The 26,134-nt window shown below is 35.2% G+C and overlaps 1 protein-coding gene across 1 annotated transcript in view; it reads right to left on the reverse strand.

The window, feature by feature from the left end:
- LOC150080627 (dual specificity tyrosine-phosphorylation-regulated kinase 1A-like) overlaps positions 1 to 26,134 on the reverse strand; it is a 332,070-nt gene that overhangs the window by 247,725 nt on the left and 58,211 nt on the right. Inside the window, exon 2 of the mRNA XM_090380761.1 lies at positions 11,354 to 11,553. Coding sequence (XP_090236887.1) covers positions 11,354 to 11,553 — 200 coding nt within the window. The remainder of the gene's footprint in view (positions 1 to 11,353; positions 11,554 to 26,134) is intronic.

The raw sequence follows: 26,134 nt of genomic DNA on the forward strand, positions 1-26,134 counted from the left end.
GTTCGTGACCTTCGATGTAAAAGCTCTGAACTGGGGAGGTTCTGAAAGCCCCTAGAGAAACTCTATTAGAGCACTGTGCTGGATCATGTTCAATCACTCCAAAGTAGTTTTTCTCACAGAGTCATAGACTGGAGAGCCATAGTCTAAGCAGGACCTGATGAGAGCTCTATAAAGATGGATCAAGGTATGTCAATCAGCACCCCATGACATGGATGACACACACCAGAGTATATTCAATTTCTTCAAGCAGATGGTCCGAAGGTGGATCACATGTGCTTGAAAGTTCAGTTTCCTATCTAGTACCAGGCCAAGAAAACGGACAGTGTGAGCAAGGGCATGTTATTAATCTTTAGCTCAGGATCAGGATGAAGTGACTGTAATTTGCAGAAGTGAATAGTGGCTCAGCACGACGATATCCATTGCATAAGGTCCAGGCTTCTATTCTGGCTAGAGAAATTTACAACTGTCTTTCGATAATATTCATAATCTTTGAATGGCAGAATATAGTGAGGTCATCCGCATACATGTATATTTGAATGGTTTTTGGAAGATCTTCCAATATGTTGTTGACCCGAATTGCATAAAGAGTAGCACTCAGTATTGAACCCTGCAAAACATCCTCTTCTTGAATATCAGACTTGAAAGGTATGTAATCATAAAAAGTTCTGAATTATTTGAGGAAGATAGCTTCTCACCCCAACTGATGCATATATCTTTAATAATGTATGTCATGATGCCAAGTGGTATCGAATGCTTTTTGAATATCTAAATTGACCATCAACTAGATGCTGTCTCATGACGAAGGCATTGCATACGTTGGATTCAATTTTTACAAGTAAATCTAGGGTAGACCTGTTTTTGTGGAAGCCATACTGGTGATCAGAAAGATTTTGCCCAAATAACTTGTCAATGATATCGGTCTATAATTCTGAACTAGGGAAGAATCTTTGTTTGGTTTTGGTATTGTACAAATATAGTTAATGATGCCATGACAGAGGACATGTATTTTCTGAAAAAATACAGTTATAGAAGAGTAATAATATGCCTAGATCAGCTTCACATAGATGCTTCAGCATACTGTAATGAATGCCATCCGGTCCTGCTGCACTATTTGGAGACTCAAGGATTCCTTGAGTTCAACTAGAATAAAAGGCTGGGTATAAGGAAATGAGTCGTAGTTTGAAAATTCAATTTTTGACATCCTTCATTAGTTTTAACACGTTGAAATGAGGTCACATAAGAAGAAGCGAAATTGTTATAAAATGATTTTGCTAAAGCATTTGCAGTATCGGTAGGGGAGGGTAGTTCCTGCCCATTTCATTGTATTATTGGAGTTTGCAGCGTTATATATTTCCCATTGAGAGCTTGAATTTTTCTAGATAATTTGAGTGTCAGCATTTTTGTTAATAGTTGAGGTGAATTTAATCCAGGAATCATGTTTTGTTTTTTTTCTAATTTGTCTGACTTCGGCTATGAGTTTTTTTGTAAACAATTAGGTTGGCAGTAGTTGAGAATTTGAGAAAGTGGTTCCAAGCACTGTTTTTCTCTACTTTCTCTTTGGAACAATTTGCATTCCACCACTGATTTTGGTGTATACTAGGGCTTGCATAAAACCAAGAAATTTCAAAACCGAGTTTAACCGAAGTTCACTCTTAAAACCGGTTTTAAAACCGATTTTCTCAGACTTAGGGAAAATAATTAAAAGCGTATAACACAAGTATTTATTTTATCTTGAGTAGATTGTACAAATCATAATCAAATCTTTTAAACAAAATCTATCACCTCTTATAGTAAAAAAAATAAAAATAATTAAAATGCTCCAAAAAAAGTAACCGGCTTGAGATTATACAAAATTACACATTGTATTCAAATCCTTTGAATAAAAACTATCTTCTCGTATAGTAAACAAAAAAATAATAAGCCCTATAATAATAATAATAAAAATAATGCGAAAAAAAACAGCTTGGAGAAATTACTTACTATTTATTGCTCAGCTTTTTTCCGAAAATGATCCTTTAAAAAACACAGTATATTAAGTATTTTTCCTGATAGACTTGACCTTATTTTTGTGTTAAAGAGACCAGTGATTGAAAACACTCTCAGATTGGACACTTGTTGGTTTAATGGTCAGCAGTGCTCTATAAACTTTCTCCAGCTTTTCACTTCTACTGCTAGTTGCCTCCAAAATTTTAAATTTTTTGCTGATTTCCAATTCACTCGGATATTTTGAAGGCTCTTCAGTTAATCTCTTTATTACACTATCATACTCTCACATGAGTGTATCTCCAACATCGGAACTAGACGAGTCTTTGTTTTCTTCTAAAAGAACAGTTCGTTTATTTTCAGTTTCTTCATTCAATGCTAAGACTCCTTCGGAATGTTTTGCAAATAATCTCTGATAAATCTCTTCAGCATGCTTTTTCAAAACTTGCTTACTTGGAAAATCAAAAGTTCTTGAACCTGAATCTTCTTTCCTAAACTTTTTGGGGTTGTGTAGATAGCTCAGCAAAGCCACAGTTTGGCAATTTCGTCTTGCATTGTAACGCTGCAAAAGGCTTTGGTGAAACTTTAAAGCAAATGGGTTTTCTGCTGTATCAAGCTTAGCAAGCAGAAATTCCATTGAAGACTCTGCTTTAAGTAAGTCTGTATCTTCTGAGGTTAGTCTTCAGAATCATTTCAACTGGTCGTAAAGTTTCACATAGCAATTCAAGTGTTTTCCAGGCATCGTCAGTTGACAGTACTGCACATAGAGCATTTGGAATGCAATTTTTCGATTTCAATAATCTCTCGATCATATAGAATGTGCTATCCCATCTAGTCTTGCAATCTAATATAACTTTATATTCTTTCCCATTAAATTTTCCTTTAACAAAATTTTGTAATATGTCATTTTTGGTAGGCAATTTTCGAAAAAGCTTGCAAATTTTTCTGACTTTGTTAATAGTTTGTGCAATATTGGCCATTGGATTGAAGAAATAAATGAGCTCATCGGTAAAATCGGTTTAATAAAGCATGCCTTGCTGTCTTTCTTCAACTTTTTCATCATCACTACTTTCTTCATTATTTTCATTTTCTCTGGGAGACTCAGAGACTGTGGTACCATAATTGATTGCTTTTTCATAAAGTACATCTATAACTGACAGATGTATATAATGGGCTATACATTGTTGATGATTAGGCATAATTTTCTGGCCAAACTTAATCATCATTGCTGTTCCATCGGTGGTGCAGGCAACAATATCCTCATCCAAGTTCAAACCAAATTCCTTCAAGTGTCCATTCACAATTTGCTCAGTTCTTCTGCTATCAAGTGAACCATTAATCTCAATAAGACCTAATGACTGTCTTTTGAATGCACATTTATATTCATATACCTTTTATTTTGCATAGACGTATATTCGTCTAGAGTCAATGAATACCGTGCACCCAAAACCAATGAATTTTTGAAATGCTGAATGAGTTCTTCTTTCTTAGCTTTATAATAATTCAGAACCATATTTTTAATTCCATTCACTGGTAAAGTGCAGCCATTATCAACCCACTGCAGGGTGGAAGCCTCCTCAACAATTCATGGTGAGGGAAATGGACCATAATCTGCCACGCTGGCCCAGTGCGGGTTGGCAGATCGACCGTATTCAGCAGTCAGGGGCTTGAACCCCGGTCTATTCAAAGAGCGTGTGCTACTGCACTCCCACTCCTGCCCACTCGGCTACGGATTCACTGAGGCTGGTAATAATTTATTGTATTTATTTCTCTGAAGGTGAAGGCTTAATTGTATAAATTCACTCTTGGCAGCTAATGAATTAAAAGAATTAAAAAAAAATTCATCTAAAGCAGCTAATTTTGAAATCTCTTCTTCCATAGATTTTTTAACGATAAAGTTTTCTAATGTTCCTACCATTTTTACTGGAGGTTCACTGTTATCTTGTTTAATGTCAATATGATGCATTTTCTTTAAATGCAACATCAAAGATGATGTAGATCCTCCATACGACTTCATTATCTGTTGATATTTTGAACATTGTCCTTCATCTTTGTTTTTTCGAGCAAAATAATTCCATACATTTGATTTCATCTTAGACATAATAAGAGTAATAAATATTACTTAGTAGGAATTTATATCACCGACAATTTTAAATAAAAATATTGAAGATAACAAAGGCACAATACTATGCGTCACTCCTGCAAGGACCGAATGAAGAGTCTAAACGAGGCAAGTTTCAAAATTTTCATGAAAGAAGTTTTTTATTTATTTACTTGCAATTTTTTTTCCCCCAATTAAATCTATTGTATTTTCAAAATTACATAAAAGCTAAATTTGGTGAAGCTGCTTTTTGGAGAACATTTGATCACAAATTTAATAGGAATAAAGAAGCAAAAAACTTTCTATGATTTAAATTTGATGCAATATTCAGCGAATCTGTTTCTAGTGGGTAACCATCAAATAAGGCACGTTCCATAACTTGCCTGGCGAACAAGATAGATGGAACGGAGAAATGTTGAGCATTTTCTTTTACGCTATCGCTCCGACTCACTCTGTCGTAAATGAGTACACCTGCATCGTGCCATGATACAGGTGGGAAGATAAAAGGTACCCCTCCTAGATTTGGGCCATTTGCCCATGAGATTCGTACTTAAACATAAAATAAAATAAAAAACATGTTTAAAACATAAAGCAGTTGAATGATCCAGACAAACGAACAAACAAAAGAAAATGTGCGTAACAAAAAGCTATATTCGAGGGCTAACTAAGAAAATATTCGAATCCGGTTTTAGAAGCTCGGTTTCGGTTTTAACAACTCAATATGAAAACCGATTTGACCGGTTTTATAAAACCAGTTTGCAAGCCCTAGTGTATACGTTTGCACTGGTTGGATTTTGGGATGGAAATTTCTGCTGCAGATAGTATATGGCTGGTAACATGACCAGTTGCATCATCAAGATGTAACTGGTCACGTTACCAGCCACTTGTGTTGAATAGGACACAAGTGGAGTAGTTTTTCTAGTCTGCTTTTTGAAAATTCCAAGAAGTACGGTCTTTAGGACATGACACGACCTGTGTTTGAATTGAACTGATGATATGACGATAGGAAGTGGTCACTATAGAATGGATCATTCAGCACTAACCATTCCATGCTTGAAAAAAAGACATGCTGAACAGATGGATAAGTCTATAAATGGGGACTACTTTGGAAATGACCAACAAAATATGGATGATTAATATGGGCAGATTGTAAAAAAAAATTATCATCATTCTTTATTGAACAACCCTCAGCTCAAGGTTAAATAAGCTTCTTTATAAAATGTAAAAATGCCATGGTTCTATCATTTTTAAGGAGGGGGAAGAAGTTCTGTGGTTCCAATAAGATTGAGAACCCCCTTCTAGCAGTGATTAAAAATGACTTATCATTAAAATGTTCCCTCCCACCTTAGCTGACTTCTTTCTTCAAAGAACCAACTTCTTATTATCCATCACAAAATCAGAGCATTGTAATGACACCAATTTCATAAAGCCTTTCAAAAAAAAAAAAAAAAAAAAAAAACACATTGCTCAGGAATATACTCCATCTTTGATACAGAAACTTCCCATTAGGATGCATTACTAACCAGTAAAAAATGCCCATGTCTTATAAGTTTAACGACAAGAAACTCAGAAATGCCAGCCTGATTACATAAAAAAAAACAGACATTCAAGAATGTTGCATGTTTCTGTGACGATGCTGTATATAAACAGGGTAGGATGCTTTATTGTTTTATTTTCTAGATACAAATGGCCAGGAGATGGGACTGTACAATAACACTACTTTTTAACAAAGAGTAATGTAATGGGATACAACCACTTGGCTTTTGGCAAATCCAGTTCTGTATGATGGACTGAGTTTGCCCTTACTTTGACATTGCCATTTGCAAAGTTTGATCTAGGTCAGCAGTTCCCGAACTACTGAGATTTACAGACCCCTTCAAAAATCAAAACAACGCCCATGTTGAGGAAGTCCCACCTGTGATTTTCTAGCCAGGCCTGGAGGATCGAAAGTCAGTGTTACTTTTTTTGATGTTTGTCTAGTGTTCTTCAAGAAAGTGTCAGCTTTCTCTTGCTCTCATCCATGTATCTTTCACATGTGGGTGTGTTAAGTGGCTGTCTGTATCTAAGAAACTATTTAAGGGACTTAGAGGTGACAAACTTGTTATGATATTGGATTTTTTTATTCATCTTTCTGTTCTGTCACTGATTGTCCGCAAAAGTAACTTTTGAACTGATCCGAGGCCAAGCTATTCAGAATGACTGCTCAGAGGTTTCAACTGAGAGACCCATTGGAAACCAGTGTACTGAATATTTTCAGGCGCTTGCTCTTACTTCTGAATTAGAGAATTTAGAGTAGCTATTTCTGAATGAGAGCTAGCTCACTCTGGAGAGCAGTCCTCCATCCTGAGGATGAGGATGACATGCTTTAGAAACCTTGAACTTCAGAATATACAGTGATACTGCACTCCACAGTTAATTAGCTCTCATCAAGATATGCTAAGAAAAATCAGATAGCCCAAATCAATCTCAAAAGTAACAGGCAAGCAAGGTCCTGCAATAATTTAGAACATTTCTCCAGCTCCCCCCCCCAAAGGAATCCCAATGGGGGGAGAATCTGATCACTCTGACAGATCAGCCCAGGAACAATTCATAATTATCCCATTTTGCCAGTGATCAATGAAAAAACAGCAAAATCAAGTACACTATAACAAGATTTGCAACCTCTAAAAAGTCTCTGAGAGAGTTTCTTATACATAGAGGTCCACTCACTCCACCCACTGGTAAAGAAGCAATCCAAAATTAACTGCAGAAATGGTAAAGATTACTATAAGGTTAGAGCAAAAGAAAATTAGCACTTTGCCTCAAATAATGGATGTCAAAAAGGCAACATTTTGGCCTTAGACCCTAAACTACACATCAGGAGAGATCACAGGTGGGACTTCCCAACAAGAGTAGCTAAACTGTAAAAGGATGGTATTTGTAGCTCCATTCAGAGGCATTTTATAAGAGTGCCAAACATGACGGAACTGCTCTAAGAGCCTTTTCGTCAACAATGACACATGTTCAACAGCAGAATACTGGCCCAAACAGATAAATCAAAAAACGGGAAAATACAACAAATACAAGCCACCCTCCAGAACTCAGGTCAATATAATCATACAAAAGGGATAACGAAACCCTCCGAGCAGGTCTCTAATTTTGGGGTGAAGTATGGGCTTTTGCATCTCACTACTTCAGTTTTCATTAAAGTGCCATACCAGTCCCTTCTATCAGCCATAATTACAGCTTTTTTTTCATTATCTATGGCCATTTTCCAACAATTAGTGTTGTATGACACAACTTTGCGTTTTTGAATTCTGTAGTGTCAAATAACGTCTTCGATGACTAGTGTAGAAAACAGTATTTTTTTTATTAGAGTTAATATGTATGTATGTAACTATTTGTGTCTATATTCATCTCTGATGAGCAGGTGCAGTCACAGACTCCATGAAATACTGGATTTAATTATACCTTTCAGTTTTTTTCAGCATGGTATCTGCAAGTGGACATTAGTTGCTGCACCAGTCTTCAACTCTGCAATAAACATCCCACATGTAGCTGGGAGAGTGCCTCCTTTATTCATGAATAATAATAATCATTTGGCACTTGCCCCATAATGTAATACTTATTTTTATGTTGAAATGTAAAATTTTTCACAGAATAAATAAATTATTATTAATAGTGCAGTGTACCAATTAATTTAACTGATATGCAACATGGAGCTAACCCACAAACCCATTCTTTCAAGAATATGATCAGAGACTAGAGAAAGGAAACTAAGACTGATTACCATTTCATGAGGTAAACAACACCCTCAGGGATTGGGAGTTGCCAGATTTTATAATTTTCCAGATTTATGAGAGGCGTACCCAGTGGTTGAGCAGTTGTGGAGGAGTACATGACTAAAAGATAGTACTAGTGACTAAAATGCAAATAATTAAATTTGTTAAATGTGAACAAATGACAATAAACACAGTCAAAGCAACTGTTGTCAGAATATCAATGAATGTGATTCAGAGAAAAAAGGCTTTTGCAATGGGGAATAAGAAAAAAAATTTAACTATTATTCTTCTTAAGGGATAATTATTATAACAAGGTAATCTTTATGTTAATGAACTGATAGACACTACACTCATGTCAATGGTAGATTAATAAATTACTTATCTTATTTTGGTTTTTTTTGGGAGCATTAGCAACTAAGGCCATATTGCTCGGGGATATGCGGTGGTCATTCCCTGACCTTTCCGCATCCTCCGTATTTGGTGGTGACGGGCTCGAACCCTGGTCTAATCAAGAAACGTGTGCTACGCACTGCTGCTCCTTCCCACCTGGCTACGGAGGTGCCTAAATTACTTATCAAACTAATACAACTTTAGAGGAACTGAACCCCCTCAATGCCAAACACAAACTATTTACGGCTGTTTCCAGAATTCACTGATTCCTGTCTTCAGGCCTGTTAACATGATCCAGGAGTGGAGTCTCTTGGTACGGTCAGGGAAGGTTGGGGAATAGCAGGCCAGAAAATGGGGAAAACAGTGGGTTCCTGAAACACAGCCATAAATAGTTTAAGTGTTTGGCATAGAGGTAGTTCAATTCCTTTAAAATTGTATCATTTCAATAATAAATTACCTGACCTACCACGTGATATAAATAGTGTAGTGTCTATAAAGTCATTAACATAATAATGAACAATCACGTAGATCTCCTCTTCCAAGGTAATCTTTATCAGTTTACATAAAATTTTGCTTTTAATATACTGCAGAGAAATTCAATATCAATTTCTGATACGTAATAAAAAAGATTGCTAAGTTTTGTTTTTGCTGCCATTATAACTATTGTAGAGAGATAAAAAAAAAACAACAGACAGTCAAGGTCACTTACTAGGCCTTCTCTTCCATACTGAGTGGAAAAACCTTGTGTACATGTGAACAACCTTGAGTGGTCTGTTGTTTTTCTCCCTACCTTAGTCATGCACCTGATGAGCTGTATGATTAGTTAAAATGGGAGCAAAAAAAAAAAAAAAAACCTTGGTTATGTGAAATGAAATCAATTGTTTGTGCACATCAGTAAGTCACTGTTTATATAAAATAACCATAGATTTAATGAAGCACACATTTTTTCCAGCTATATCCACATCAGGCATTTTCAATCTCTCTTTGCTCTGTGTCCTAAAATTACATTAAACTGGTCACTGGCGCACAGAAGTCTGTATGGCCACATAACTGTAATATATTTACAGGACTACCTATAAATTTAAATCCTGCTGATAATGCATTCTTAAATTTCAAAGCAAAAAAAAACTTGCCTTTGTAACAAGTTTCCCTAGTACTGCACTACTTTCAAATAGATGGCTTTGCCAAAAGGTTAACTGGCCATTTGTTTAAAAAATGACTGCTATGATAGCTTGCTTCAAGACTAACCACCCTAGTATCAGATAGCAGGTGGATTTGAGTGACAATGCTTGGACAAAATATATCTAGCTATATTATAACTTTGGAAACTCTGAATTTGCTTACCATGTGACAACTCACATTGAACACCTTTTGCAACTGTTTTGTTTGCATGTTGCCACTGCAGATTATATAGACTGGATTACTATAGCAAGGACATTTGTTTTCTAATGTAAAAAGCTTCAGAATGGTTCAAATAAGATATCCAATCTTGTGCCCTGTAGAGTCAGTCACATTTCAATACTAAAAGCAAGCTGCTTCAATGTGACTCATTTTACTTTTGTGTGTTAGGAAAGGCCACCATAATGAGATATAGACTGGAATCACTCAGATTAGTTTTCAAGATGGCAGTAATCAATCTAAGCAATCTAAACCTGCCTATTTTTCAAAGCAATCACTACCTCTTCTTCCCTTCTCTGAGATACAGTGTTTTTGTTCTTCTACATCTATTTCTTTGCTATTTCACCAGTAGGAAACAAATTTCTGAAAAATATGGCCACAATCAACAGAACTCAGAACAAAGAGTATGTTCTAAGACAAACAATGTAATAAGAATTCAGCATGTACAACACTTCAATTATCACTTTGAAAAGTTGTATTTACAGTATTTTGAAAATTCTACACATTGTTCTCATGTTTAATTGTTTACAAATGTTTGATTACATAGCATTTCCCAACATCTTCAAGCTTAAAAAAAAAAAAAAAAAAAAAAAAAAAACTCTACATACAGTACACTAAGGAAACATTGTTTACCTTTTCCAGATTTTATAATACATTGAAAATTTTAAGCATATGTTCTATTAAACAATACTATATTGCATCTCTGTAGTATCTTATTGAAGGATGTTGTTAAATCAAATTTAGCTTTGAACCACATATATAAAGAAAATATGGTTTAATATTACACTATATTTAACATTTTTTCATGTGTTCCACACATTATGCAACATAGACTAGTATACCTGATGGTTAATTCATGAAATAGCAACAAATAAAATTTAATGCACAAATTCAGAGAATATTGGTTTTAATTCCAAACTTAATGAAGAAGCTATAGTTTATGCGTTTCTTTTGAAAAAGACAGAGAAAACCTGTTAGGATGTTGAACACAAAACGAATAAAAAATAAATAAGCTTCTTGTAAATCTGCAGAGTTTGCAGTTATGAATATATAGAGTGAATGGAATCACTCTAACATTAAATATGGTTCACAGTACAATCTGGAACACAAATCCATTCTATTATAGAAGCAGAACAGAAGCAGTTATACAGTGATAGTTCTTACTGCCTGACTGGCAATCCCATTAAGACTGCCAGGTTACATGCAGGAGATAAACTATTAAACATTACATACCACAGTCAATGTCCTGTGATCCATTAGACAAAATAAAAACATTGCTTCTGTGCAGGGTTTTAAACTGATTTGTGGCATTCAAGAATACACATCAATACTCATGCAAGGAATTAACAGCTTCTGAAAGGTCCTGTACATTTGTATGAATGAATTTTATTGCCTTTAAAACTTGTTTCACCATATTTTTACAATAAAACTACAGTAGATATCTTAATAAATAGTTGAAAACTATATATATATATATATATATATCTTTTTTTTTTTTTTTTTTTAACATTTGTTATGATTTCTTTATGGAGGTTGGTATTAGGTAACATGCTGTATTAGAATACCTTATAGTATGATTCTCCTGTTGTTAATACTAGCTAAGATTAAAAATGACTTTTGTTCAACACATAATAAATAAATTTAATTAAAATGAAGCCAGCAGCAAACGATAACTTCATATATTCTAGGCATTCAATATTGTTATCAAACAAAACTCTACCTCATTAATATGCTTGTATGTTTTTATCAAGTCAACACTGAGTTTACGTAGAGGAGCTGTACACGGTTCTCGAAACTTGAATGAGATCTGTGACTGAAGGGCTATGATATCGCTCTGTGAACCCTGGGTTGCCATTGCAACCAACTGATCCTGGGTAACTAGTTGCCCATACATGGTTGCTGGTTGACCTGTCTCCTCTCCTTGAAAAATAATATGAATTTTATTAAAATGTTACATAATTCACATTAAAACATTTTAGTAACTTATAAAATATCATAATAGAGAATGCAAAAAATGTTACAATTCTTTCTGTAGGTTTGACCATTGGAGATAATTATCAATTTAACATAAGTATAAATGTTTGAGAACATCACTACCACTATTCTAAAGAAGAAATTATAACAAGTTTTTCTGCAAATTATGGGATCAAAAGGTACAGTAACATGTAAATCTGCCAGTGGCAGCTCATGGTATCAGAAAGTGGTGGCTGTAACTTGCATTTTGAATCTTTCTAGTTACAAAACTTATTACCTATAACTGTGTTCATGAAACTGATACAATCACATAATTATGCATTTATTTTGTCCACGCAAAGGCACAACAAAATGAGGTATCTAACAAAGCACTCACCAAGCTACTGAGTGGCAAATGTTCTTGCAATAAAAACAAGCTATATAGCATTGATTACACCATATGCTTAGAATTCTGCACATATATGCAAATAACACTGAATATAGGTCATTTTTGGCATAGTTAGCTTGCAAATATGACTACAACCAGCAACACCAAAAATGAAAGATTACACTATTGCATTTTAAATGTTGGCATGTTGTGATAAGAGTAAATAATGCTGCTTTATGGCAGTGTTATTTACTATTTTATAGCATGGTATCAAGTAATTAAAATAATTTATAATTATATATCAACTTCATTTCATTTAACAATAAAAAATACCAGTGGGTATGTAACCTGCAACCTGATCACGAGTCATAACTGGTATCTACACAAGCAACATCAAATCTTTTTCCTTTTTATATATTAATACTGCCTTTCAGTCTGAGCGTGGAACTGAAAAACATTGTAAATAGCCTTAAAAAATAATAATAATAAATAAATAAAATAAAAAAAAACACTCCAGAGAACATCATCATATGCTATTAAATATGGACCCTAAAATATCCTGACTATTCTTCAATTCACTTAAAAAATAATAATAATAAATAAATAAAATAAAAAAACACTCCAGAGAACATCATCATATGCTATTAAATATGGACCCTAAAATATCCTGACTATTCTTCAATTCACTTTAGTTCCAGAGGTAGGATAATAACCAGACACATAGCATTATAAGCAATGAATGATATGAAATATATATTATTATCATTTAAAAGTCTTATATATATATATATATATATATATATATTTTTTTTTTTTTTTTTTTTTTTTTTTAGTGTATAAATTTAAACTACTGAAAAATCCCCCTTTGTACGTATGCCATGGGTGAAAATAACAAAAACATCAAAATTAAAGGTGACTAACATTTCAGCTGAATCCATATGTTAGACTGTTTTACATCTGCTTAATTAGAAATCTCCTGGAACAAGCATATTCTCTAGATAATCTAAATAAACTACCTACTCAAGAAGTTTTAAAGAAAATAATAATGTAAGGTCACCAAAATACTACAGATATAACTGAAAAATCACATTCCAGTAATCTGTTCACTGTTACAGAATTTACTTAACACATTTGCTGCCACTGATGTCTATATGCATCAAAGTAATGTGCCATGATGTACATGAGTGATGGCACATCATTCTTAAGTGGTCAACAAGTGTTGTAAATGTAAAGATATGCAAAATTAGCATTTTAGCAACAATTAACACTGAAATATCTGGACTAGTTGCTGCAATGTTTTTCTTTTTTTATCATCAACTGTGTGCTAACAGTTGGTAAACAGCTTTGTTTTTCTACTTGTGTTAAGGTTAGTTCATGCATCTAGAATAAACTTCTGATAAAATTTAGAAGTTTAAAATTGTCAAAGTGCATTCCATATACTAATCTCAACACAAGCAAAGAACAAATAAAACTGTGTATCAAGCACACAGTTAATGATAAAAAAAAAAAAAAAAAAAAATCCTGCAAATAGTGCAGAGATCAGTCAATGTGCTGATATCAACCAGCTGTTCATTTCATTTACCTTTACTTTTACAGCATTCATTTAATGACAACTTAATGACCACATCTGCATCACAGCACATCAAGTAGCTGCTATTCGACAAGTCTTCGCATCAGTGGCACCTGAATGTCTTATGTATTAAATACTGAACACTGCATTAAATTTAGCTTTATAATATTCTAATTTATGATATTCCAACAGAATAATGCAGTATAAATAATATATTAGCAGCTGATTTACACAACGATGTCCTTTATTGTCTCAGCATTATTTCAAGGTGCGCTCTGGTCATTGCGGTACTTGTTTTGACATCGCCATTGTAAAAATGAGCATTCGTTATACATTCACAGGCCAAAACATTACGATACATCCCACAGCAGCTAGGAGTAAAGTCATTTACCAGTGCAGTATATATGGTGACAGCATGGGTAGCACCTGACAAACTGACAGGTGTTAATGACACCTGTCAGTTTGTCAGAAAGAAGCCTGTACAGTGGGGAAAGGGTAGGGTCTGATAGTTTAAACAGGAACAATTTGTGATGAGGTCAGCATCTCAGCAACCACAGGAATTGTCAGTTGTTTGGTAACAGATAGTTCACAATCCCTCAATCAATGGCAAACTACAATCAGAGCACAGAAAAATGTTCCTGAGCACACCATCCAGCGGACCCTCTTGCAGAGGGTCCGCTGATGGTGTGAACATTTAAGCATTTATTTTTTTTCAACAGTTTCATGAATTTGAGGTTGCAATACGTGTTCAATTGGTAATTTACTTGCAATGGGTTTATGATAGCTAAAATATGATACATACACTTGAGATTGTAAAGAGTAAACATCTCTGAAACACAGCATCAATTATAGTTCCATGATTAGTAGGCGATACAGATCTAGAAGTATTTAACATTAGTCCAAATTTATTTTCTAGGAAATCAGTCAAAGGTTTGGATTGAGTATCTGAAAAATTAATGTTGAAATCTCCACTAAGAATCATTGGTATTCAGTCACATTTCTTGTGAGAAAATTGGTGTAGCAATGCAGCTCCTTCAATCGTGTAAGTAAGTAAAATGAAATGGATGAATTCAATGATGTGTTCGATCATTTGGTTAGGTGAAATGTAAATGACTACTGACAATATCGTTTGACCATAAGGAAGAAGGCATTCAGCTGCACAAATGTCTACAACAGGTCTAACACTCATGGATTTGCCAACAGGTTGTCAATAAATCACTTCCATATGAGAAGTAACAATATGAGTATGATTTTTCTCTCTTATGATAAACTGCTACACCACCAGCTTGTTGATCTTCTCATTTGAATTGAACGATGCAGTCGAAGTTAGGTATGCTTACTTCTTTTTTGTTATTTAGCCACGTTTCAGAAAGTAGAAGTAAATTGGATTGTCGTGTGACTGTATCAGTGAGATCGTCACTGTGATCACGTAACTTTGACAATTTAACGTTAGAATGGAAAGATCTTGTCGTTTACTGATGAACTCGTATAAAGTATCTTGCATGGTAAATAGAGGATTACTCAACAACCTGGTTATTTCAGCTTGAAATGCAAGAGTGGATGTAGTATTTCAATCCATGATAAAATTTCTTTTCTCCATTTGCAGCAATAACGTAAAGATCATTGATATTGGTAACTCAAGATAATGCAACATAAACTAGTTGTTCGTGAAATTTCTCGTATTCATAAACTAAGTAATCAAAAGTACCTCCCTGAGATTTATGGATGGTAATAGCATAAGCCGGTATTAGTGGAAAATGATTTCATTTAGTCGAGATCATTCTGTTGTTATTCAGCAAAACACTTAATTCTTCTTGCAATCGGTAAGGCTTCTAAATCGATTTCTCTAGCCATAGCAAACCGACAAGCCTTCATTCTAGCAGGTCCTTCAAAGTCAAAACTGGTTGTTGCAGTATACTCAGTCTAGCCAGTTCAAGAATCAATTGAAAATCCTCAGGTAATTCATTTGAACTTAAATCTTCTGGATCGAAATCTTCAGGAAGTTCTTGAATATAATTTCATGATGACGACAGTCCAGCTCCTTGATGAGAAGTCGATGTAGAAGGCAAAATCTAGAGAAGCAGATTTTATTAAACTCTGAATTTTTTTTTTTTTTGTTCTCCATGTTTTTCAACTTGTTCTTTTGTTGACATGAGAAGCTTCTTTGGTGGCTTTGAAGCTTTTATTCTTGCATACTTTCTCAATTTCCCCTCAGCTGAAGTTTTAGTTATTGTTATTTTGTTATTTGGTTTTTTAGGAGCATTAGCAACTAAGGCCATATTGCTCCGGGAATATGTGGTGGTCATTCCCTTGACCTTTCTGCATCCTCCATATTTGGTGGTGACGGGCTCGAACCCCGGTCTAATCAAGAAGCGTGTACTACGCACTGCTGCTCCTTCCCACCTGGCTACGGAAGCGCCTGGAGTTTTAGCCATCTTCGAAATACTTTTATAAGTATTTTTACAATTCAATAGTTAGCAAAATCCATTTGTAAACTAGTATGATGTCATAATCAAAAACTACAGCAAGAAGTTATTGTTTGTTGAAGTGATTGTTTTATTCTTGCGTTCTTGAATCAAAATCATTTAAATTTTAAGCAATGAAATGGTCTTTTGCGAAAGAATATTCTGGGAAGAATATTCTTTAATAAAATCTGCAGATTTTATTAAAAAGTCTCCATTTTTATCGTTCTCCATGTTTTCGAACTTGTTCCTTTTCAATACGAGAGGCTCCTTCGGTGGCCTCGAAGCTTTTATTCTTGATTAATATTTCTACCAGCTGCTTACGCTACCGAATCAAAGTTAGAGACTGAGATAGTGGCCTTTAGAAAGTAATGTCATTTCCTTATCTTAGTATGAACTTACCCTACTGAACCAACTACTTACCCTACCGAATCAACGTTAGTGACTTGAGTTAGCATCGTTAGTGCCATTTAGGAAGTGACGTCACTTGCATCATTTAAATCTAACAGCCATCTAATAGGAAGTGACTTAATTTGAGTCATTTAAAATCTAAACAGTCAGCTTTCTTCATTACCAATGAATTTTATTCTAGTGCCGCCATAGATGTTTTCACATCAAAAAGTCACCTGGTCTGATGAATCAAGGTTCCAACAACATCATGCCAATGGATGGGTGTGTAACTTGCAACCATGTGAACAGCTGCAATCAGACTACATCGTTAGAAGAAAACAGGCTGGTGGCAGTGGTGGTATCATGGTTTGGGGATGTTTTCATTTCATTTTCACACCAAGTTTTGCCCTACATGGTGACCATATATCCAGATAGTGCTGAACTCTTTCAAAAAGACAATGTCAGATGTTACAAGGTCCACATTGTAGAAGTGCAGTTCAAGGATTATGTCCAAGCATCATGCATGCTCTCCTAGCCACCAAATTCCCCCAACATTAATCAGATCAAACATTTGTGGGATTCAGTGGAATGCAGCATTTGCTAGTCCATTCCAGTGCCTCACTCCGTAGCTGAACTCCAAAATGTCCTTCTGTCTATCTGGTCCAGGATACCTAAAGCCACCTTCCATAGTCTCATAGATTTGATGCCATATGCAGGCGGTTATCACAACAAAAAGTGGTCAGCATACTTTTAGATTGAGGGTTATCGTGTTTTTGGCTCATGAGTATAAACATTGCAACTTTTGGGCTCTTCTAAACACCAGCCGTAGAAGAACTTGCATTTATTCATACCGTAATAACTGGGGGAGTGTTAAATATCAAACACTATGGCTACAAAGTGATTAGAAATGTTACCACTTATATAACGGCATACATATTAATTACTAGTAAAAATAAAACATATCAGAGAATGACTATTATTACAAATAGCATGAAATAAAGCTTCTGTAATATCCTTTTGTATATAATTCAGTATAATTATACAATTCAGTATTTTGTATAATTCAGTTAACCCTAGTTTAGAATGACTTTGTTAAAGAGTACATATTTAACAGCTTACTCCCATTGCTGCTATTTCATATCTCTAGCTATTTAATAAATTCCATCCCAGAGGAATGATAAATTTATCATGGTTATACAAGAAGAATTAGGGCCAAATCCAGTTGAGTCACTCCAGTTTTTTTTAAAAACCAATTCACTTAAGTTATTCTTTCAAAGAAAGTAAAGTAGTTGCAACAGTGTTTTATTAAATTTTTAAAAACCTGGTAGGAACTAGCTGGGTAATACCGCTGGAACAATTGAATACTATGTACTAACTGATGCTCAAATGATTACATGCGGGGAAAGGATAATAATATTTTCATCTTATTGAAAAAAAAAACAAAAAGTAAAATATTTTCATTTTCTTACCCTGGAAAGGAATTCGATGGGATAAAAATTACTGAGCAAGTTTTTAAAACACTAGAACTCAAAAAATGCATACACAGCCTTCTCTGCTCTTCATAACTTTCAGACATGTCTACCTATAAACATACGGAGAGGATTCTTCATTTGCTCCAAGAATTTCTCTTTAATCATCTTTATTTGGTGCATAGGTAACATTTATCTCCATGCATGCATTACCATTATTTTTCAGGCAAGTAGAGTAACAGCAATTCTAAAATAAACCTTAGAAACACATAAGAGTATGCATATAAAGTAATAATAACAGATTTTTTTTTCTCAGTTTGTAAATGTGGATACAGATGATCCAGGTGAAAGAATCTGATGAGTGATGTAGAAAGAATATCAGATAATGAACTTGGAAAAAGATTAAGACATCTCTTAAGTGACCATCACCACTTAAGAGATGTGATACTGATCAGAAAATGAAATCTGAAATTCCCCAATATCCTTCTGATGTTGCAATGCACAGAGGAAAAGATGGGTCAGAGATGAAACAGATATATTCTAAAAACATTGGAACCATATCCCACAATATTGGAAGTCATCTCCTAACTGCAAAAAGCAAGAGGGTCATAATGTTAAAACACCAGGAGCAACAGGTCAGTACTTACCTGATGATAATTACAATAGACTGTCAAAATAATGGCACCCCAAATAATGTGGAACATTCGAGCCAATGGTACACTGAGATCGGATGTTTACATACAACACAGATGTCTTGCAGTGTCGAAAAAAAAAAAGTGGCAAGTCACGTGATTACTATCTGTTTACATTTTCCATTTTGAAAGTAAATTCTGTATTGATATCACAGATTATACTGCTGTTTTACATTTATTTTAAATTACTAACTCCTCAATACAGCTCCTAAATTTAATAAACCTTGTGCAGATCCAAACCAAATCCAAACTTTATATTGGCTTGGCAATTCAGCCCATAATTTACTTAATTCATCATAACCTCTAGGATATTAACATTCTTTCACCTTTCACTAATCTTCTTTTTCTACTTTCCTTACCCTTATAGTTACTGGCACCTTGTGTAACTTCCACATTCATTTATGCATACTTAATTTAATTTAATATTAATTCAACTTACTTATACTCTTGCATCCATTAATGCTGCTTTGTGCTTTTAGGTGCATCTGTCATACCTAATTTATTAATCTTGCTTTCACTGAAACCATTTCATCTACTGTATACCTCTTTTCTATGTAACTCTTTAAAATTTTCCTTTAAAGAGTTGCATTGAAAACCCATTCATTCACACACACACACACACACACACACACACACACAATATATATTTTATTTTTATTTTTTTTTTTGGCTGGTGCTGTATAAACTTGCTTCCTTGCATCATATGCCTCTGTTAATGCCAATCCTAGGGTCACCCGGAGACTCATATAACCATGTATATTGTGCCTGAAAACCCCAAGTTTCTGGGAGGGGGGAACCTTGCTATCTATGCCTTAGACCGACTAACTCAGCGAAAAAAAGCCATAAAATTTCCTCGTGTCATTGATGGGATTCGAACCAGGCCTTTTCCAACAGGTGAGGGGAGGTCGGCGACGATACCATTCTGCTACCCATGCAGACTAAACTTGATATAATAAAGAAAATAGAATGGGGCATAAGCAGGAGTGTATCAATGGCAGAATAGTATAATAAGAAACTGACAGGGAAATAGAGTGGGCCAGTAAATCAGAGAGTCTTATAATGATTTGTAGATGTGGATTTATTGGATGATTGTTTTCTACATCAGCATGTTCGGGAGGCAACTAGAGGGGGTAATACTCTTGATTTGATTATCAGTAGTGATTATTCATGCATTAAGAAACTGCAGATAAATGAACCACTAGGTGGCAGTGATCACAGTGTTCTGAAGTAGGATTTACTCAAACAGGTAACTACCATTAGGGGTAAGGGGAAAGGTTATTGCTTTCGGAAAGGCGACTACGATGGACTGAGACTGTATTTAAATTCTATACAGTGGGACCAACTGATGATGTTACAAACAGCAAATTCAAATAGGAAGCATTCAAAGAACTTATCTTGGAAGGCTACTAGGAACAACTAAGGAATATTGTTCAAGGTTTAGGCCTCAATGGATGTCAGATGAACTAATGAGATATGGCAGAGAAGAAAAATGCATTGGATACATATAAATTAACACGTGACACAGAAGACTATGATAGATACAAGTTGATCTGTAACCAAGTTACAAAGGAGGTTAGGCAGGCGAAGGCAGATTACGAGAAATCTTTAGCAAGGGATGCAAAGAAAAACAGCAAAAAGTTCTTTACTTATGTAAACTCTAGAAGGAAGGGGATGAATCAGATTGGTCCACTTGATATCGATGGGTCAACTGTTGATGATCCTGCTCAGGTAGCTAACAAACTAAATGAATATTTTGCATTGACATTCACACACGAGGAGTTATTCAGCGAGGGGAATGCCAGAGGTGTATTCAACTCTGGCAGTAAGCTAGAGAATCTTGTAATAACTGAGAGTAAAGTGGAGGAGAAATTGTTGAAGATAAAGACAAGAAAGGCACCTGGGATGGATGGGATCTATCCAGTTATATTAAAGGAGGCAGCAAAGGAAGTAAGCAAACCCTTAGCCATAATTATGAGAGCTTCCTTGGACTCAGGGGAGGTACCCACAGACTGAAGATGTGCAAATGTGACCCCAATTCACAAAGGAGGATCAAAGGGTGATACAAGTAATTATAGACCTGTGAGCTTAACTTCTGTTCCAGGAAAATTAATGGAAGCACTGGTTAAAGAAGCACTGCAGGATCATCTAGACAAGACTTCAGTTATAGCTCAGACACAGCATGGTTTTGTTAAGGAGAAGTCTTACTGACCAATTTGATTGGATACTAACATGCAGTCACAAAAGAACTGGATGCAGGGAATAACTTTGATATTATATACTTGGATCTTAGAAAGACTTTTGATACAGTTGCACATGGAAGACTGCTGCACAAATTGGAGCAGTGTGGCATTGGAGGCAAATTGCTGCTATGGATAAAGGGGTGGTTGAGGGAGAGAAGACAGAGTGGTAATCGATGGACACTGCTCATCGTGGACTAATGTTATCAGTGGAGTCCCTCAGGGTTCAGTGTTGGGTCCATTATTGTTTTCTGTATTTATAAATGATACTGATGATGGTATATCAAGCTTAATGTCCAAGTTTGCAGATGATACAAAGGTTGGCAGGGTTGTCAAGGACACTACTGACACTATGCTGCTGCAACAGAATCTGGAAAGGTTGAGCACATGGGCTGAGAGGTGGCAAATGAAGTTTAACATTGACAAATGTAAAGTACTACATACGGGGAAACAGCAACCCCAGAGCAACGTATCAACTCTGTGGTACTACAATGACAGTTGCAGAGAATGAAAGGGACCTGGGGGTGGTTGTAGAGGCAGATATGAAGTTCTCTGAGCAGTGCAGATGGGCTGCAAGAGTAGCTCATGGAGTATTGTCAATGATATATAGGAATTTTCTAGCAGGGATAAGGAGGTGATTATTCCCTTGTATAAGGCAATGGTCAGGCCACACCTAGAGTACTGTATACAGGTCTGGAGGCCTCATTTCAAGAAGGATGTAGAGCTGTTGGAATGAGTACAGAGAAGGGCAACAAGATTAGTGAATGGAACAAAGGGGTGCTCTTACGAAGAAAGGCTTAAGTTTTGCAAATTACAGTGTTTGGAGACTAGGCACCAGCGAGGTGATCTGATAGAGGTGTATAAAGCCTTGAATGGTTTGGGCATGCTCAATGCTGATGGGATTCTTCCTCTTGCTCAGAATAATCTTGCTCTTTCTCTTGCTCATAAATTCAAATTGAGGAAAGACAGATGTAGGATAGACGTGCGGAAATTTGCCTTTAGACAGCGGGTGGTTGGTTGTTTGGTGGAACAGACTTCCATCCCTTGTCGTGGAAGGTGATAGCCTAAATAAGTTTAAGGCTCAGATGGACAGGTATTACGAATGAACAGAGGGGTGAAGTGGAAGTGGTTTTTTTTTTTTTTTTTTTTTGGCTGATGCTGCATAAGCTTGCTTTCTTGCATCAAATGCCTGTACTAATTCTAATGCTAATGACATAGCATTAGTAGAGGCATTTGATGCAAGAAAGCAAGCTTATGCAGCATCAGCCAAAAAAAAAAAAATAATAATAATAATAATAATAAAAAAATAATAAAAAATAACCACTTCCACTTCACCGTTCTCTTCGTTCGAAATACCTGTCCAGCTGAGCCTTAAACTTATTTAGGCTATCAACTTCCACGACAAGGGATGGAAGTCTATTCCACCAACCAACCACCCGCTGGCTAAAGGCAAATTTCCTCACGTCTATCCTACATCTGTCTTTTCTCAATTTGAATTTATGCCCTCTCAGGTGATTATTCTGAGCAAGAGGAAGAATCCCATCAGCATTGAGCATGCTCAAACCATTCAAGGCTTTATTATTATTATTAGCCATATGCTACAAGGAAGCCTGAGGCTTATGCTGCACCAGTCCAAAAAAAAAAAAAATTTCCCCGAGTTACCCTGAGAGAGAGAGAGAGAAGTAGAAAGGAATCACCAAGAAAGAGAAGAATGATGATATCCAGCTCAGGACCTGGGTTTGCCAAGCCCATACTCACCAGATGTGAGCCCCCGGGGTTAATGATGTAGTCCTCTCCCCCTTCACTAGGCTTCTCTTTAAATAGATATTCAAATGTTCTTGTTCAGCAACTAGATCTTTCAGACACTGAATGCTGTCAATTGTAATCCAGCAATGTGTAGGGGTATACTTAAATTTTCAGTGAATGTTAGGTATCATGGACTCTTGATATTATATTTAGCACTTAAACTTATAATAGATATATATTCATTTTAGCAGCAAGATATAGGAGTGCTGTCCACCCCCCCCTCTATCCTTGTATAGTTGAGAATTATGGATAGGTCCAGCCACTATCGATGACGCACCTGGTTGGAATCGTTGAACATCACATGCTCCAATACCTCGGTCAACAGGAACAGTAGATGTCGGGTTCATACTATCATCGAAACAAAAATTCTGACTAATGACAAACGCTGGCAACGTCCAAATGCATCACAGCCACAGGCTTCAACATCCAACAATTAATCACGCTGTTCATGTACATGATTGGCAGTACATGCCCTCATGTTCCACTCTTGACTGTCAGTTTGACTGAGGAAGGTTGACAAAAACAACCAAAAGCTTTTTTTGTATGTATCTAATCTAATATATGTATGTATGTATTTTCCTATTATTAAACTTGTCATAATTTATTCTGTATCCGTTTCGCTCTGTGCAACAGTAATTCCATATTAATGATTTACTAACATAACTGATATTGATATGTAAGTAAATCACAAAGGAACTGCATTTCTCAACATTTATACAAGGGCCAAAAAAAAAAAAAAGAAACAGTTCCTTCCATATGCTGCTGTTTAAATGAATATTTTATGGGAGAGAGTAGTATTTCTCCATATGCTATTGAATCACAGTTCCCAAAGTTGGGAAATGTGATTCACTTACAGGACTGATTCCGTTGTATAAGCAAGTTCCTGACCCAATGCTCACTGTATCACTTCCTAGTTCAATCAGAACTGTTTTCCGTGCAAAAATTACTCATAATGTTGTCTGATTTGAACCAACACATAAGAGGCTATTTAAGATGAATGGGTTAATTTCATGTTGCCAATCTGTAAATGTGAAAATTGCAAAGAGGAACAACATATGAACAATAATAAAATGGAAAAATGATTTATTTATTCTTTTCTACTATTTCCAAGAAAAAGAAAAATTTCAAGAACATAAATAATTTTCTGTAGAATATACATTTAAAATGGATAGCTTTCAACAAATATGAATAACTGTATATTTTGAAAAAAATCCTGTTATATCCAGCTCATCCATCTGATGACTATTTTCATTTTTTTTTTTTTTGTTTTATTCTCTTTTTTAAAAAAAATCCAGTGTTTTGGCCTTCTAACACTGTTTCATCCACTCGATCACCCAAACTTAATTGGTTTTCTGGATAATTGCAGTTTGCAAATATTTCTCAATTTCTTATAATATTTAATGATGGCTACCTTCGAAATTCCAAAGTAGTTGTTACTGGTTTGACCAAAAGCAAATAATGTGCAATATTTGTTTCAACAAAAGTTTTGCATTCTCCAGGAAGCTATCTTTTGGTAATGAAATGTATTTATTACATTTCTTACAATGCCACTGCTTTCCAGTTATGTGCCTTTGTGATCTTACCAGTTAAAAATTACTGCTTTAAGAAAAACAGAAATATTCTGGTCTTATCAGCTTACTTTTCAAAAATTGTTTCATTTCTCTGGAAATTCCTCCAATTTTTAAACAGTTCATTGTTCACGGTAATAATTCACAACAATTAATTAGTAAGTGAGTATGTTTACTCTCAATCACAATAATGTGTTTTTACTAATGAGAAGTATATCAGTACCCATTTAATGCTTTACTATGTTTCCCTAAAGAAATTTCAAAAAGTTTACTAAGTTCACTAAGATATAGTAGGAGAAATTTTCAAAACAGCCAGATTTAGATTCCACATGAATGAGACAATGTTACAATACAATGCTAAGTGGGCACCCACGTTCTTCTATCACCATTTATATTTTGCTTTCATGGGAAGGCTGCTGGCTGAGCACACAAAGGGAAATATTGTCAACAGATAATTGATCACACACATTCTCCATTTACCAAGTGTATAGCAGAAAACTGCCAGTAGTAGGAAAATAATCTGCACGGTTTTCATAGTCTTTCTTTACCATCGCCATATAAACTTCATGTAATGTTAAGCTATATAAATAAATGAAAAAAACTCACCATTTATTTCTACAATAACTTTGATTTTCTTAAAAGAGAGAACTGATTTTCAGTTGTTTTATTTGCTTTTCTTTCTCTTTGTAAAGTTCTTTGTAACAGGAAACTGCATTTAAAGCGATTTAAAACTATCCATGACTATCATTTAAAGACATTAAACCATCTATGACTAGCATTAAAAGCTTCTTCATTCTAACCTTTGCTAAATTCTTCCTACACGTGTATATGTAAACTCTGTGCCTTGTCCATAATTATCTTCATACTAATGGTCATATGTTGTTGATTCATATCCTCAATTGAGGTGGTTAAAAAAGTTTTCCATAACATTGTTTCTTGTTCCTTTGGTGGCTCCCATGGAAGTAACATTTTGTGCAGCACTAAGTACTGCTTCCAGCCAGAGAACAACTGATTGTAGGAACAAACTACCCTCTGGTATTGTGGAAGAACTGAGTAGTTTGAATAAATTTAAGGAAGAATTAGACAAATTATTAGAAGGAGATGCAGAAAGTTGGGTTGGGTTTTTTTTTTTTTTTTGGTCCGATGCTGTATAACTTGCTTTTTTCAAACATTGCGAATACTAAATTCTCTAACTTTAGCAACACCAAGAAGCACTATAACCTTGTCACAAAAAGTTGAAAATAATGAACTGTCAAATGATGAAATTTTTTGCTTCCTCAGCATTTATAAGAACATATTTTTCAATGGAAGTACACTATATAGTCATATTCCGGAAGTAAAGTATTTGCTCAACGAACAAAACAATTTTCTCTTGTTTTAGACTCTCCATGACTTTGGCATAAGAAATGCCCATGTCAGAATCATCCTTCTGCTACAGTAATCAACCTCCAAAATCAAAAAGCAAGATTTAAAAACTGTCGATATAATAAATTTGCTCATTCTTCAACATATTTAAAGCTATGTTCAGCCTTGAGCATGTACAGAGAAGGGCAACAAGATTGGCGAGGAAAATGAAGGGATCCTCTTACCAAGAGTGGCTAAGTTCTACAAACAGCAGCGGCTGGAGACTAGGCACCTGCTAGGTGATCTGATTGAGGTGTATAAGGCCTTGAATGGGTTCAGCACGCTGAATTCTGATAGGATTCTTCCACTTGCTCAGATTACGAATCTAAGGGGGCATAAACTGAAATTGAGGAAAGACAGTTGTAGAACAGATATGTGGAAATTTGCCTTTAGCCAGCAGGTGGTTAATTGCTGGAACAAACTTCCATCTGTCGTTGTGGAAGTTGATAGCTTAAATAAATTCAAGGAGGAATGGACAAACCTTTAGAGGGAATGGTTGTGTGAATTTTTTTTTTTTTTTTATGCTGATGCTACATAAGCTCATATGCTTGCATCACATGCC

Source organism: Mastigoproctus giganteus, chromosome 9 (genome assembly GCF_048544385.1).
Source record: "Mastigoproctus giganteus isolate SK-2022 chromosome 9, ASM4854438v1, whole genome shotgun sequence".
Taxonomy (NCBI): domain Eukaryota; kingdom Metazoa; phylum Arthropoda; class Arachnida; order Uropygi; family Thelyphonidae; genus Mastigoproctus; species Mastigoproctus giganteus.